The sequence below is a fragment of the Periplaneta americana genome, chromosome 1 (assembly GCF_040183065.1).
Source record: "Periplaneta americana isolate PAMFEO1 chromosome 1, P.americana_PAMFEO1_priV1, whole genome shotgun sequence".
In the NCBI taxonomy this organism is placed as follows: domain Eukaryota; kingdom Metazoa; phylum Arthropoda; class Insecta; order Blattodea; family Blattidae; genus Periplaneta; species Periplaneta americana.
This window is the reverse complement of record NC_091117.1, coordinates 207563789-207576768: the sequence shown is the minus strand read 5'-3', so window position 1 is coordinate 207576768 and position 12980 is coordinate 207563789. Positions and strand designations below refer to the sequence as shown.

The 12980-nt window shown below is 36.0% G+C and overlaps 1 protein-coding gene across 1 annotated transcript in view; it reads right to left on the bottom strand.

Moving 5' to 3' along the window:
• LOC138706754 (uncharacterized) overlaps positions 1-12980 on the bottom strand; it is a 178099-nt gene that overhangs the window by 28929 nt on the left and 136190 nt on the right. The window contains exon 2 of the mRNA XM_069836413.1: positions 6879-7006. Within this exon, the coding sequence (XP_069692514.1) occupies positions 6879-7005 (127 nt within the window). The 5' untranslated portion in view covers position 7006. The remainder of the gene's footprint in view (positions 1-6878; positions 7007-12980) is intronic.

Sequence of the window (12980 nt, the reverse complement as noted above, 5' to 3'; positions counted from 1 at the left end):
TTAAGACAAAACGTAAGTACTGTATATGGTGAAAAAGGATGTCCCTCCTTGGTAGATTTAAAATCTGGCAACCCTGTATGCAAGGCAATGTAATAAAATGGATCCATAGCTACATTAAGGTTTTGTTTTCATTTTACAATGTATGCTTTGCCCTTTCTACTACAGGGTGCGGCATTTAACGTTTCCCATTTTAAGTTGGCGATTCTGTTCACATTGTTGGTAAAACATGTTTGCAAACACAGGGATTCGGTGTAGCAAAGCCTTGGATTTAGTTATCCACATCCCAACACAGGGATTCGGTGTAGCAAAGCCTTTAGTTAACCATGGAACGTTGGCCGGTGCAACAGCGCATTTTCTGTGTTGAACAGTTTGTTTCAACCAAGTCAATTGTTGCTGTCCAGCGCGAGTTTAGGCGGATTTTTGGTGATAATCAACGTGGAGTTGCACCATCACGAAAAATAATCAGTGTGTGGGTGCGTCAGTGGCGTGAAACGGGATCGGTTCAAAACAAAGCTCGAGTTCGTCAGAAAACGGCGCGGACTCCTGATAATGTCGAACGTGTGAGAACGGCTCTGCAGAGAAGTCCGCATCGTTCCGTGCGGCGTCATTCCCGGATCATGAATTTGTCGGACAGAAGTGTGCGAAGAATATTACACAATGATTTGCACTTCCATCCATATAAACTCCAGGTCGCTCAAAAATTAACAGCAGTAAACAAAGCCCTGCGCGTCCAATGTTGTCACAGAATGCTGCAATTGTTTAACACTCACAATGACTTTCACAGCTGCGTGATAATGAGTGACGAAGCAAATTTCTGTCTCAATGGTTATGTAAACAAGCAGAACTTTCGTTATTGGGCCCCACAAAATCCACGTGAAATCTTTGAACGACCACTACACAGTCCTAAGGTCGTAGTCTGGTGTGCAGTTGCAACAGAGGGTATCATTGGTCCTTACTTTTTCGAGGACGATAATGGTGCTGCGGTGACTGTGAACTCTGAGCGTTACAACATAATGTTGACAACTTTTTTCCTGCCTGAGTTGAGACGCCGTAACTGGAACATTCAGCGCCTGTGGTTTCAACAGGATGGAGCCACATCCCATGCATCACGTGTTTCAGTGAACACACTTCGAGCTGCTTTCCCTGGCCGACTTATCTCCAGATTAGGTGACATTCAGTGGCCCTCTGTTTCCCCTGATCTCACTGCACCAGATTTCTTTTTGTGGGGGTATCTTAAGAGTTAAGGTCTACGGTCGTATCCTTCATGACATCGAGGATCTTAAAACCGCGATTCGTGAAGAAATTGCTGATGTTACACCTGAAACATTGCGGCGAGTAATGGCCGGTGTGCAGGGAGATTGCAACAATGTATTGACGCCAATGGAGGACATCTTAAGACATTATTTTCAAAACATAAGATGTACTGTAATTCCAAGATTATAGTGGTTGTGAACTGATTAATTTCTTGTAATTTACTTGTAAACTAAATAAGTTATGGGGGTTTGAAAATAGGAAACGTTAAATGCCGCACCCTGTATTTCACCTATTTTAAATGTCTATTTGAACCACAATACATTTTAGAACTTCTGGACTTTAATGGTGGTCGGCAGCAGAGGTGTCGAGGAGGAGGAGACGGCAAAAGAATCTTTGGAAAGAAAAAGCATAAAAATTCATTATTTCTTATGGTAATTATTAACAGTTCGTTTTGAATTACTCTCTTTTATCAATCGTATTTTTAAGTGCTGCGTTTAATTCGTCTTTTCACATTTTTTCAAGTGTTGTAATTTCATATTCGGAACAATGTAGCCTATAAATGAAATGCTTAATGTACATGTTTCAAGCTTCATTTCTCGCTCTCCTCTCCTTTTCAAGTATCACATTGCCAAGTCTGTCAAGATGCTAGCTTCGTAATTAGCGAGTCGTAATGACTGCCACAGCTTGCAGGCAGGCGTATGAAGTGCGAAGCAACTTGAAAACTGCAGAGTGCTTAGTCTTGCTCTGCAAGAGGCCTGTAAGCAACTTTTGTGGAAGGTGCGATTAGCTCCTGTCTTTATTATGCAAGAGCACATCATCATCAGTTCAAGAAACTGAGAAGTAGATTTAAGAGGGCAACCCAATGCACTTGTGGAAGAACGCAACTTTACCACATAGGCTACGCCTTTTATTTCTGTCTTTAACTGAAACAAAGAACTAAATATAAAGAGATTTGCTTTAATTTCTGGGAGAATATCATTCAAACGTGACGCCATGAATCCTATGACACATATAAACCGGTACTTAGTGAACGCGCACCTACGTGTGTGCCTATTTGAATGAATAATTTTAAGCATATGTATTATATATATTATGTGTATACGTATTATATAGGGTTAGTTAAAAGTCCCGCACCACCTAAATGACTTTTGAAGCATGTGGTTCAGTGACATGAAACTTGGTGAGTGGGGATAACCATATACTAAGAACTCAATAATGGTATTACCGAGTTTTTTCTACTTCCAGTTTAGCCGGAATTAACCCAAACTTTCTTATTTTAAATGGAACACCCAATATATATATATATATATATATATATATATATATATATATATTGAATAATGCTCATTAAGAGCTTTTCAGAAAGTACCATTTTGTTAAGATATTTTTATTAAATATAATACTGGTATGCACAATTTATGTACAATACAAGTTAAATGATAAACATAGTGTGACTTCTACAAATCTAGTCTTTCAGGTAAAGCTCCCTGTAAGGCAGATTTGAATAATTTCAAGGGAAAAATTGTTCTGGGGCCGGGTATCGATCCCGGGACCTCTGGTTGAACGTACCAGCGCTCTTACCAACTGAGCTACCCGGGAACTCCACCCGACAACGTCTCAACTTTTCCCCTTATATCCACACAACTCGCGTGGGCTGACGAAACGCCAGAGACCCACATCGAGTGCACACAATCTCTGTGTGACTTGGAATTGTGGTTTTCTGTTAACGTACACAGTGACGTAATATATTATGCAATCTAGTCTTTCAGGTAAAGCTCCCTGTAAAGCAGATTTGAATAATTTCAAGGGAAAAATTGTTCCGGGGCCGGGTATCGATCCCGGGACCTGTGGTTGAACGTACCAGCGCTCTGCCAACTGAGCTACCCGGGAACTCCACCCGACACCGTCTCAACTTTTCCCCTTATCCACACAACTCGCGTGGGCTGACGAAACGCCAGAGACCCACATCGAGTGCACACAATCTCTGTGTGACTTGGAATTGTGGTTTTCTGTTAACGTACACAGTGACGTATATATTGAGACGGTGTCGGGCGGAGTTCCCGGGTAGCTCAGTTGGTAAGAGCGCTGGTACGTTCAACCAGAGGTCCCGGGATCGATACCCGGCCCAGGAACAATTTTTCCCTTGAAATTATTCATAGTGTGACTTTTCCAGGGTAATAGATATGCATTTCTCAAACTACACTCCTTCACCCTTCCAAACAATTACTGTCATTATTGCGTACATTACAAAATACCTAGAGCTGGCTTTTTAGTGTTACAACACTAGTTTAAAGTTACATATCTCAAGTTAAAAAAATGTACCTGCTGAAGTTTGAACTTTGGACCTCATCCTCTGACAGAAACCATGTACAGTGTTTACCGATTGTGCCACAGAGACATAGCAATATTGTATCCGATACATTTCCAAACGTATCGCTATGCCACATGCAGGTTCAATAAGTGACGTACTGGCCAACAAAATATTTCACGCCATTACGTGCAAGTTTCAACCCGCAGACTCCTAATTCCCTATCTCAAAATATTTACCTAGGACCCCTCTACAACCCCTGAAATTTCTTCGGTTGAATTATCAAACACCCTGTATAGCACATTAAAGTTATTATTCTTAAAACATCACGTATAACTAAGGAAGTACCGGTATAACAATATTATTTCGTTAAGACGCGATTCATTGGAGGTGCAAGAAAATATGTCAGGAAATTCTGACCTGTCACTTAGCTCTTCTACAATGTGCAGCACTGAGTTTTTGCTAAGCTGGAATCTTTCTTGAAATTTCTTGTCACTTAAAGAATGAAATGAATCACCTCTGTCCAAAAAAATCCTCTGGAAGAAGTTTCATTTTCATGTGATCTAAATGTTCCAAATAGAGCAATTCATCTTCAAAATTATCATGAAAGGCCGCCATTTTATTTGTACAATTTACGGTCGTTAACTATTTAATGGATCAGTAATGACCTGTGAAAGTTTACTGCTGTTAAACTATTTTAATGGGTTGTTAACTGTTGGCGCAGCAAAAAACACACTTGGCGGGCAGTAAGTCAAAAGTTAACGATTGTTAATTCCTAATCGATGTTGACGCACCAGGCCATGAATGTGGTACATCTAAAGATCACGACTGTATTGCATTATATAGGCTACTAGCGAAAATTAATTTAGAATACTGAAAATTGCGGCTATATAATTATACTGCTGAAATATATTTTAGTTTGCTTGAAAATTGCGATTATATATTAAACTAATGAAAAATGTATATACCTAAAATCATGACTGTATACTAGAAATATAAGCCTAACATGTAATAATATATTGTGCGAGATCGTACGTATTTGCTTGGTTTCCGCACAAAACCAATCCGCGGAAAGTCTAAAATTCCACATTCAGTATTTCCAACCTAACACACATAACAATTTCCCTCTTCTTACCGCTTAAGTGACATATTGATTTTACTGCTTTAGGCTTTTAACATATTATTTTTAGAGACGTTCAATATAGTAATAATTATAAATTGGAAACTTACCACTGCAATTTCACCTAAATTGCACTGTTAATTATTGTTTTCAAATATTTTAAAAAATTAAGTAAACTCTACAACTCCACTAAAGTTGCTGGATTCGTGATGCAAGTAACATTAAGGAAGCCGTGAAAAAATCAGCAAGATTCCAGACTCATCATAGACTGGGGGAAAAAAAAAGACAGACGTATATCACGGCCTGCTGGAGTATAGTAAACACAGAAAACATTTTAAAGCAACAATGTTGAAGATAGATATTTTTGTTTTGCAAATTTGCCGTCATTGAACAGAACCCAAGATGGAGATTTCATTGCAACTAATTAGAAATTCCTCTTTCAGGTATGTAATAAACGATCTTCGCACAAAATAATGTACGATACACGAGCGGTATGTTTTCTTTCAATTCTCGGAAATTAAAAAGGCTCAACTACGTTTCGCTTTTTCAAACTCTTCCTCGAACATGAAAACTTCAACATACCGCTGTTGTAACGCATATTACTATTACAATACAAGTTTGGGAAGTGCTTTTTACAAAATCGAGGAAAAGTTTGAAAAAAAACGAGCAGAGCGAGTTTTTCAGTTTTCGAGATTTTGTAATGCACTTCACAAATATGTGTTGTACAACATTTTTTGCACGATCGTGTTTTTAAAATTGCAAATATATTTGTCATTGAAAATTTAGAGCAATATTATTCCAAAGCCTTCGCAAAACTATACTGTAATGATAACTAAGTACCAATAAGTGCGCTTAATGGGTCTATTGCAGTATAGTTTTATGTTATGAAGAATGGTTTTCCTAGCAACAAGTTTCTGTGTGGGAATTCTAACTTTCAAGGCCTAACAACAATAGTTGTAAATACAACAAGAAACACGATCGTGCGAAAATTAAATATTTTGTGCGAGATCGTGCGTATTTGCTTGGTTTCAGCACAAAACCAATCCGCGGTAAGTCTAAAATTCCACATTCAGTATTCCCAACCTAACACACATTACAATTTCCCTCTTCTTACCGCTTAAGTGACATATTGATTTTACTGCTTTAGGCTTCTAACATATTATTTTTAGAGACGTTCAATATAGTGATAATTATAAATTGGAAACTTACCACTGCAATTTCACCTAAATTGCACTGTTAATCATTGTTTTTAAATATTTTCAAAAATTAAGTAAACTCTACAACTCCACTAAAGTTACTGCATTCGTGATGCAAGTAACATTAAGGAAGCCGTGAAAAAATCAACAAACTTGCCGATGTTATTACTGCAATATGTTATATAAATAATATTGTTAAAATATTAAAATGAAAAATAAATCATTACATAACCTTACCGTTTGTTTTAAGTTCGCATTTATGGAATGGGGGGGGGGGAAGACAGACGTATATCACGGCCTGCTGGAGTATAGTAAACACAGAAAACATTTTAAAGCAACAATGTTGAAGATAGATATTTTTGTTTTGCTAATTTGCCGTCATTGAACAGAAACCAAGATGGAGATTTCATTGCAACTAATTAGAAATTCCTCTTTCAGATATGTAATAAACGATCTCCGCACAAAATAATGTACGATACACGAGCGGTATGTTTTCTTTCAATTCTCGGAAATTAAAAAAGCTCAACTACGTTTCGATTTTTCAAACTTTTCCTCGAACATGGAAACTTCAACATACCGCTCTTGTAACGCATATTACTTTTACTAACCTAGTATCACATGTAGGCTACATTAAATTTGGTATACCCAAATCTATGGCTGTTTCTGTATTACGGAATGCATTAACAAAGTATGTTCTTCGTAAACTTTATGGAGATAAGCCTACTGATTTTCACGGGAGAAACCAAGCTTGCTGCACAACTCTCTGCTGACGTGCCGTATTTCATGCGTTGTTCAACTTTCATTTTGACGAGGTAGTGGCTAGAAACATTTTTGTTTTATAAATTTAATTTGTACTTACTAGCTAGCTAGTTAAAAAATAAATAAATAAAAATATGTCGGATGCAATCTATAATTTATTTATATCAGTAGCTAGTTCGACATAAGTTTTACAGTTCTCACCTGAAATACTTCCTTAACGTATCAGTGGTAACATACTGACCTCTGTTCTTAGCTCCCCGCTCGCTGCGTATGAGCACCTCGTGGTCGTCTTCTTCCCAAATCTCGCCCTCAGCCATGGCTAGCGCAACCAGCACCAGCCCCGCCACCATCACTGCTACCCACTTCATTCTGCGCACAGGATACAAATGCGTGTGGGTTTACAGTTTCTGTTTAGCATTACAGTAATTTCATTCTGACACGGGAAAATGCACATTGCACGTACTTTCTCCTTTAAAGTACGAGTATTACTCAGTACATATGAAACTATCAACAGTAATCTCACTAGAGGTTTTGATTTATCTAGAGAAAATCAAAACTCGAGTGGGATTTAATTGACTATTACACGATTAGAAGTATATAAAGATTATAAGTAACGAAGTACTCCAATACAATAAAATATTAATTGACTTACGAAAATACAACTGTCTTCAAATGCAGTGGCGTAGCGTCAGTGTAAGCTAAAAAGCTCAGCTTCCCCAGTTAATAATAATTTCATAACATACCTGCTGTTTATGAACAAAATTATTTATTAATTTTAATACAATTTACATTTACGCGTTAAATATTGTGATGCGGCAGCTCAGGATGATTTCTGATGCAGCAGTAAACATGAAGCCTGCACACACCAGCTTCCAATCCCCTCATTCTTCTGTGTAACCCTACCCGCAGATTTTCCATCTCTTTCTAACAAAACTACCCTGGTCGCAAGGCTCGCAAGGAGCTAGCTTTAACATTGAAAAGAATTTAGTTTCCGAGTTATCCCTTTCGTGAGTTGTGTTTAGTTGAAGTGTTAGTATGCATTGTGGCTGATATAATAAATAATGAGTGAAATTACTGTTGCTGACACTTATTTACTTGAATTTTTAGGACAATTCCATTATCAAGACTGACTTATGAACAAAAGTGTGATTTAAAAAACAAACGACCGACTCCCTTGCTGTCAATGAAGAACACAACCAAGACAGACGCATACTTACCTAATTAATAATACTGTATTTATTGACCGTTAATATTGTGATTTCTCTAAATATGACAGGGGGTAAGTTAATGTTAAATTATACGTATAGGTGTCTATTTGTTAGAGATAGCCTATGTGTAAACCATGAAATTATATTTTACTACGTACCATTTGAGCTGATGCCTTATTGGTATTACTTACGAGGTTCCAACCAATCTTCGGACTGCTGACTTGACATTGACTACTATTTATTTTAAGACTATATTTTTCCAATACGTTAACTCATATGTACATGGAAGACAATTTGAGTTAGCTTCCCCTGCTCAAAATTTCATGCTACGCCACTGGTCAAATGTATTATTGTACCATCTCAACATTACAAATATTACGCTAGATGCATGCTAGATGGCAGTAGTGTGCTATGATTAGCTGTTATCTTCCTATCAGTTGTGCCAACTATGGAATCTTCATTGAACTCTGTAGACGATTACTAGCAATGCCTTCTCGATCTAGATCAGGATGGCAGTGTTACTAGTCAAGAAGGCTTTGTTGATTCAGTTTCACTTTTATTAAAACAGTTGCATTCCACTTCAATTATCCGGATCCCAGTAATCAACGTCACTTGACAGATGATTTTCAATAAATCTTAATATTAAACAATCTCTGACACGTGACTATCCATAATATCATATAGCAGAAGCTATAACATAACCAAAATAATATATACAAGTGTTAGAAAAGTTTTAATTAACGACGATGACATAAAAAATAAACATGAATAATTTTAAAAGGAATAATTATTGAATGTACAATTTTCAAATTTGAATGTTTTAGTAGTTGGTGGTTCAGTTGATGTTATATTGGACGTGTGCGTAAAAGAAGTGGAACTCGTTGATGTAGGCCTACATGGTGTATTCCTCAACTTATTCAGGATTTCCGAATGGTACTCTTCATTTATTTGTAAATAGGATTTCAGGGAAGATGCATAGATATGACCAGTGATCTTTATTAATTCTTGTTCTTGAATGCCAATGCGAGACATATTTGAAACTGCCGTGCATCGACTGGAGTGGTTTGTAATTTTCTGTTTTTTTTTTTTGTTTTTTTTTTTTACGTCCAGACCAGCGCAGTTTGAAATTTTGGCAAACAAAGAAACAAATGCTAGGGACGCGATAAAATTAAACAAATGCTAGGGACGCGATAAAATTGTGCAATAAGTAGCCATGATTGGTTGAAATACGTCCTTTCGTACCATTTTATTGGTCAAAAGTAGTATGACGTAGTAAAAGTGTAATAGTCAGGAAAATTTCGTATTTCAGCCTGATTATTCCTCTGTTGAAAATCGTGGATATCAGAAATTATTCTTAAATTAGAATAGGGGCAGCAACATAAACAGGAAACGATCATCTTAAGTCGTATCTCTTGTAACAACTTATTCCTTTCGTCGGCGTTAAACATTGTACGTATGTAGTTTGTCTTGTCGACACTGTGAATTTAAATAATATGCTAATGGGTTTTTGTTTGTATATTTGTGGATTATTTTAAGCTAGTGAATATAACAGTCAAGAACAGCCACAAAAAATATACTTTTAAGAGACTGCTACGACATATCTGGACCATATGACCAGCAAAAGTTTATGTTTGAAACGTGATGAAAGAACGTAATGGAAGAAGAAAGTTTATTTACTTCTTTGGTTCTATTTCGGATCTCTCCTCTTCCTTGCAGGTCTCGTTGTTCTTTTGCTGTCACGCCTAAGTAAACAATGTGGCTAACATATTATATTACGTCTGCTTTAATGGAGTTCGTATTTTGTTCAAAGTATTTGTTAACGTAATACAACGGCAACAAACTAGAAAGAACATGTTTTAAGAATATAACCATGCAGATCACAATTTATGTTGTTCATTTATAAACTTATAACAGAGAAAAAGATGAAACATTCAAGGGAATTGTGGAGCAAAGGCCTTAACGTACTTACATTCTTCTGATCAAAGCAGGCCTTCGATCTAACTCCTGTTATTATTATTCTTCTTCTTCATTTAAGGGATTAGGCTTCAAGCCTGTTCCGGTTTCACAGTGACTCCTTCTAACGTTTCCTTTGTATTCCTGGATCTCTTTTTCCTTTTGATCTATACGATTATGTTAGTATTCGTCTTGGAATTCGGTTGCTATCCATTCTCTCTATCGTATGTTAGTATTCGTTTTGGAATTCGATTGCTATCCATTCTCTCTATCGTATGTTAGTATTCGTCTTGGAATTCGGTTGCTATCCATTCTCTCTATCGTATGTTAGTATTCATCTTGGAATTCGGTTGTTATCCATTCTCTCTATCGTATGTTAGTATTCATCTTGGAATTCGGTTGCTATCCATTCTCTCTATCGTATGTTAGTATTCAGTTCGGTCGCTATCCATTCTCTCTTTCGTATGTTAGTATTCGTCTTGGAATTCGGTTGCTATCCATTCTTTCTATCGTATGTTAGTATTCGTCTTGGAATTCGGTTGCTATCCATTCTCTCTATCGTATGTTAGTATTCGTCTTGGAATTCGGTTGCTATCCAATCCACTGCTCTCTAAAATTATAAATCTCTTCTTCCAGTGATACCAAGTTTAGTTCGCTTCTTATGTCGTCATTCTCAATTCTGTCTAGCCTAGTGCAACCTTTGACCTCTTAGAAACTTCATTTCAAATGCTTGCAATTTCTGTCATTGCTTGTGAGAGTCCAGGTCTTTGATCCATATAACAGAACTGGTACTGCTGTTACATTATAAAACTTTATTTGAGTGTCTTTTCTTGTTTTACTCTTCGGTGTTCTGTTTATTATACTACATATCTGATGGAACATTGAAAGTTTGTTTCTACTTTCACTTGTGTGTTTGTGACTTCACATCCAAGTATTTGAAACTAGAGATCTGTTTGTAGGTGTATCATTTAAAATAATCATAGTTTCGGACACTGTATTTTCCATTAAAAGCCATTGTCTTTGTTTTATGTGCTGAAATTTTAAAATTATACGTCTCACTTATTCTTTGTAACTGATATATTGGTTTCTGTAGATCATCTTCACTTTTATTTATTGAAACCTTGTCATCCGCAAATAGCATCGTCTTAATACTAAAATTATGGCAGATTTTAGTACCATTAGGTGGTCTATTGTGCCATTCTCCAAGAATGTCGTCCATATATGAGGGGTCAGAAGCAAAGGGGTACAAGAATATGAGTTAAGTGCATCCAGGGCAAGCTAAAACATTAAAAATTTTAGTGGCCAAGGGATACATCTTTTAACCACACCACACACTGAAATTGAAATGAAAAATGTTACGGTATTTACGGAATCTTTAGTACTTTCAATCATATTTTCCCACAAATAACTTAAGTGCATTTATATCGCATTGCTTCTGACCCCCTCATATATTTAAAAAAAAAAAAAAAAAAAAAAAAAAAAAAAAAAAAAAAAAAAAAAACTTGGTGAAATAGTTCAGCCTTGTCTTACACCTTGATTAATAGAAATATCGTCGCTATATTAGTCGTGACCAATATTAATGCTGATTGTCGTGTTTCTGTAGGTACTTTTCAATACGTTTATGAAATGGTTAGGATAACCGTGTTATTAATGATGAAAAAAAAGATTTAACGATACGAGAACAGTTTTATAATATTCTTGAAGTGTGTACTTTTACAGTTCAAGATTCTTAAAAATATTATACTGACTTTAACTACTACTTCTAAATAAGAAACAACATAACCATCATCATCATTATCAACTTATATATTTTCATCTTGATTACACAACTGTTAACATTATATCACTTCGGAATATGCATTATATGTCTTTCTCGTGTTAAATTCTATCGTACCTGGTTAACATGTTTCTGTCAGTTATTGACCTTCTTCAGAACTGGTTGTTGCTGGTCTTGGCACCTTTTGTTTTGTTTCCTGTGGGGATGTGTAGTGTAATGTGGAGTCAAAGAGTGTGTGTGTTCTGAAATTGAGTTGTGTGTTGAGAATTTCATTTGGATGTGTTTTTGTGTATCTGTATATTTCGTATTGTTCTAGTGTGTTTAATTTCTGGCTTTTTGGTTGGATGTGCAGTATTTCCATGTCTGTGTTGATGTCTCTGTAGGTGTGGTTAGCATTTGTGATGTGTTCTGCATATGTGAAAGTGTTTTGTAATTTTGTTATGGCTGTGATGTGTTCTTTGTAACGTGTTTGAAATGATCTGCCTGTCTGTCCTATGTAGAAGTTGTTGCAGGTGTTACATTTGAGTTTGTATACTCCTGTGTGATTGTGTTTGTTTGTATTATTTATGTGTTGAGATATTTTTGTAGAGTATTATTTGTTCTGTATGCGATGTTGTAATTCAATTTCTAGAATGAGGTTGGAATCTTGTGTGTGTTTTTGTTTTCGTATGTTAGTGTGATGTATTTTTTGTGTTCTTGTGTCTGTGTTGTATTCTTATGTTTCTTGTGATTATACACACAAACAACACAGTTCTCTCCACAATTTAGCTAGTCTTCTGGTCTTCTTTTCACTTAGGACCTGCAGTTCCTTTTTAATATTTGAGACTCTGTATTGCCACAAGTTTTGTATAGATTCCAGTCTACTGTATTTGCATTTCCCATTTTTTTCGCTTAATATATAGACCTACCTGTCAGCCGCTCTAAAGACTGCATGCATATCGTTTTAAACCCGATTCTCTGCTTGTCATTCAGACTTCATAATATTTTTGTCAGCGTATCATATAAATCAAGAAACTGTTATCCTCTGTAATACCTCTTGCCTTATATTCAAAGAATAAATAGTCATTTCGGAAAAAAAAAAAAAATATATATATATATATATACATATACACAGTATATATAGGTATAGGAAAGATTGGAGAAAGCTGGGTTTGCAGTGAAAGACCTGCCCTTGGGCAGAACACTGAGTGAATTCATTAGATTCTAAATATCTAATGATACTTGTTTTGAAATCAAGCAGGAACAATGAAAACTAATTGAAAGGAACTAAACATCTGTATATAGTAGATTATATATTTAATATATTGCTTTATTTATTACATATTTACTTATTTTCTACGGTACGTGGTTTTTCAAAAGTACGTAATTCGGTTTGTGAATAAAGGGATGGACTTTAAAAATTAGT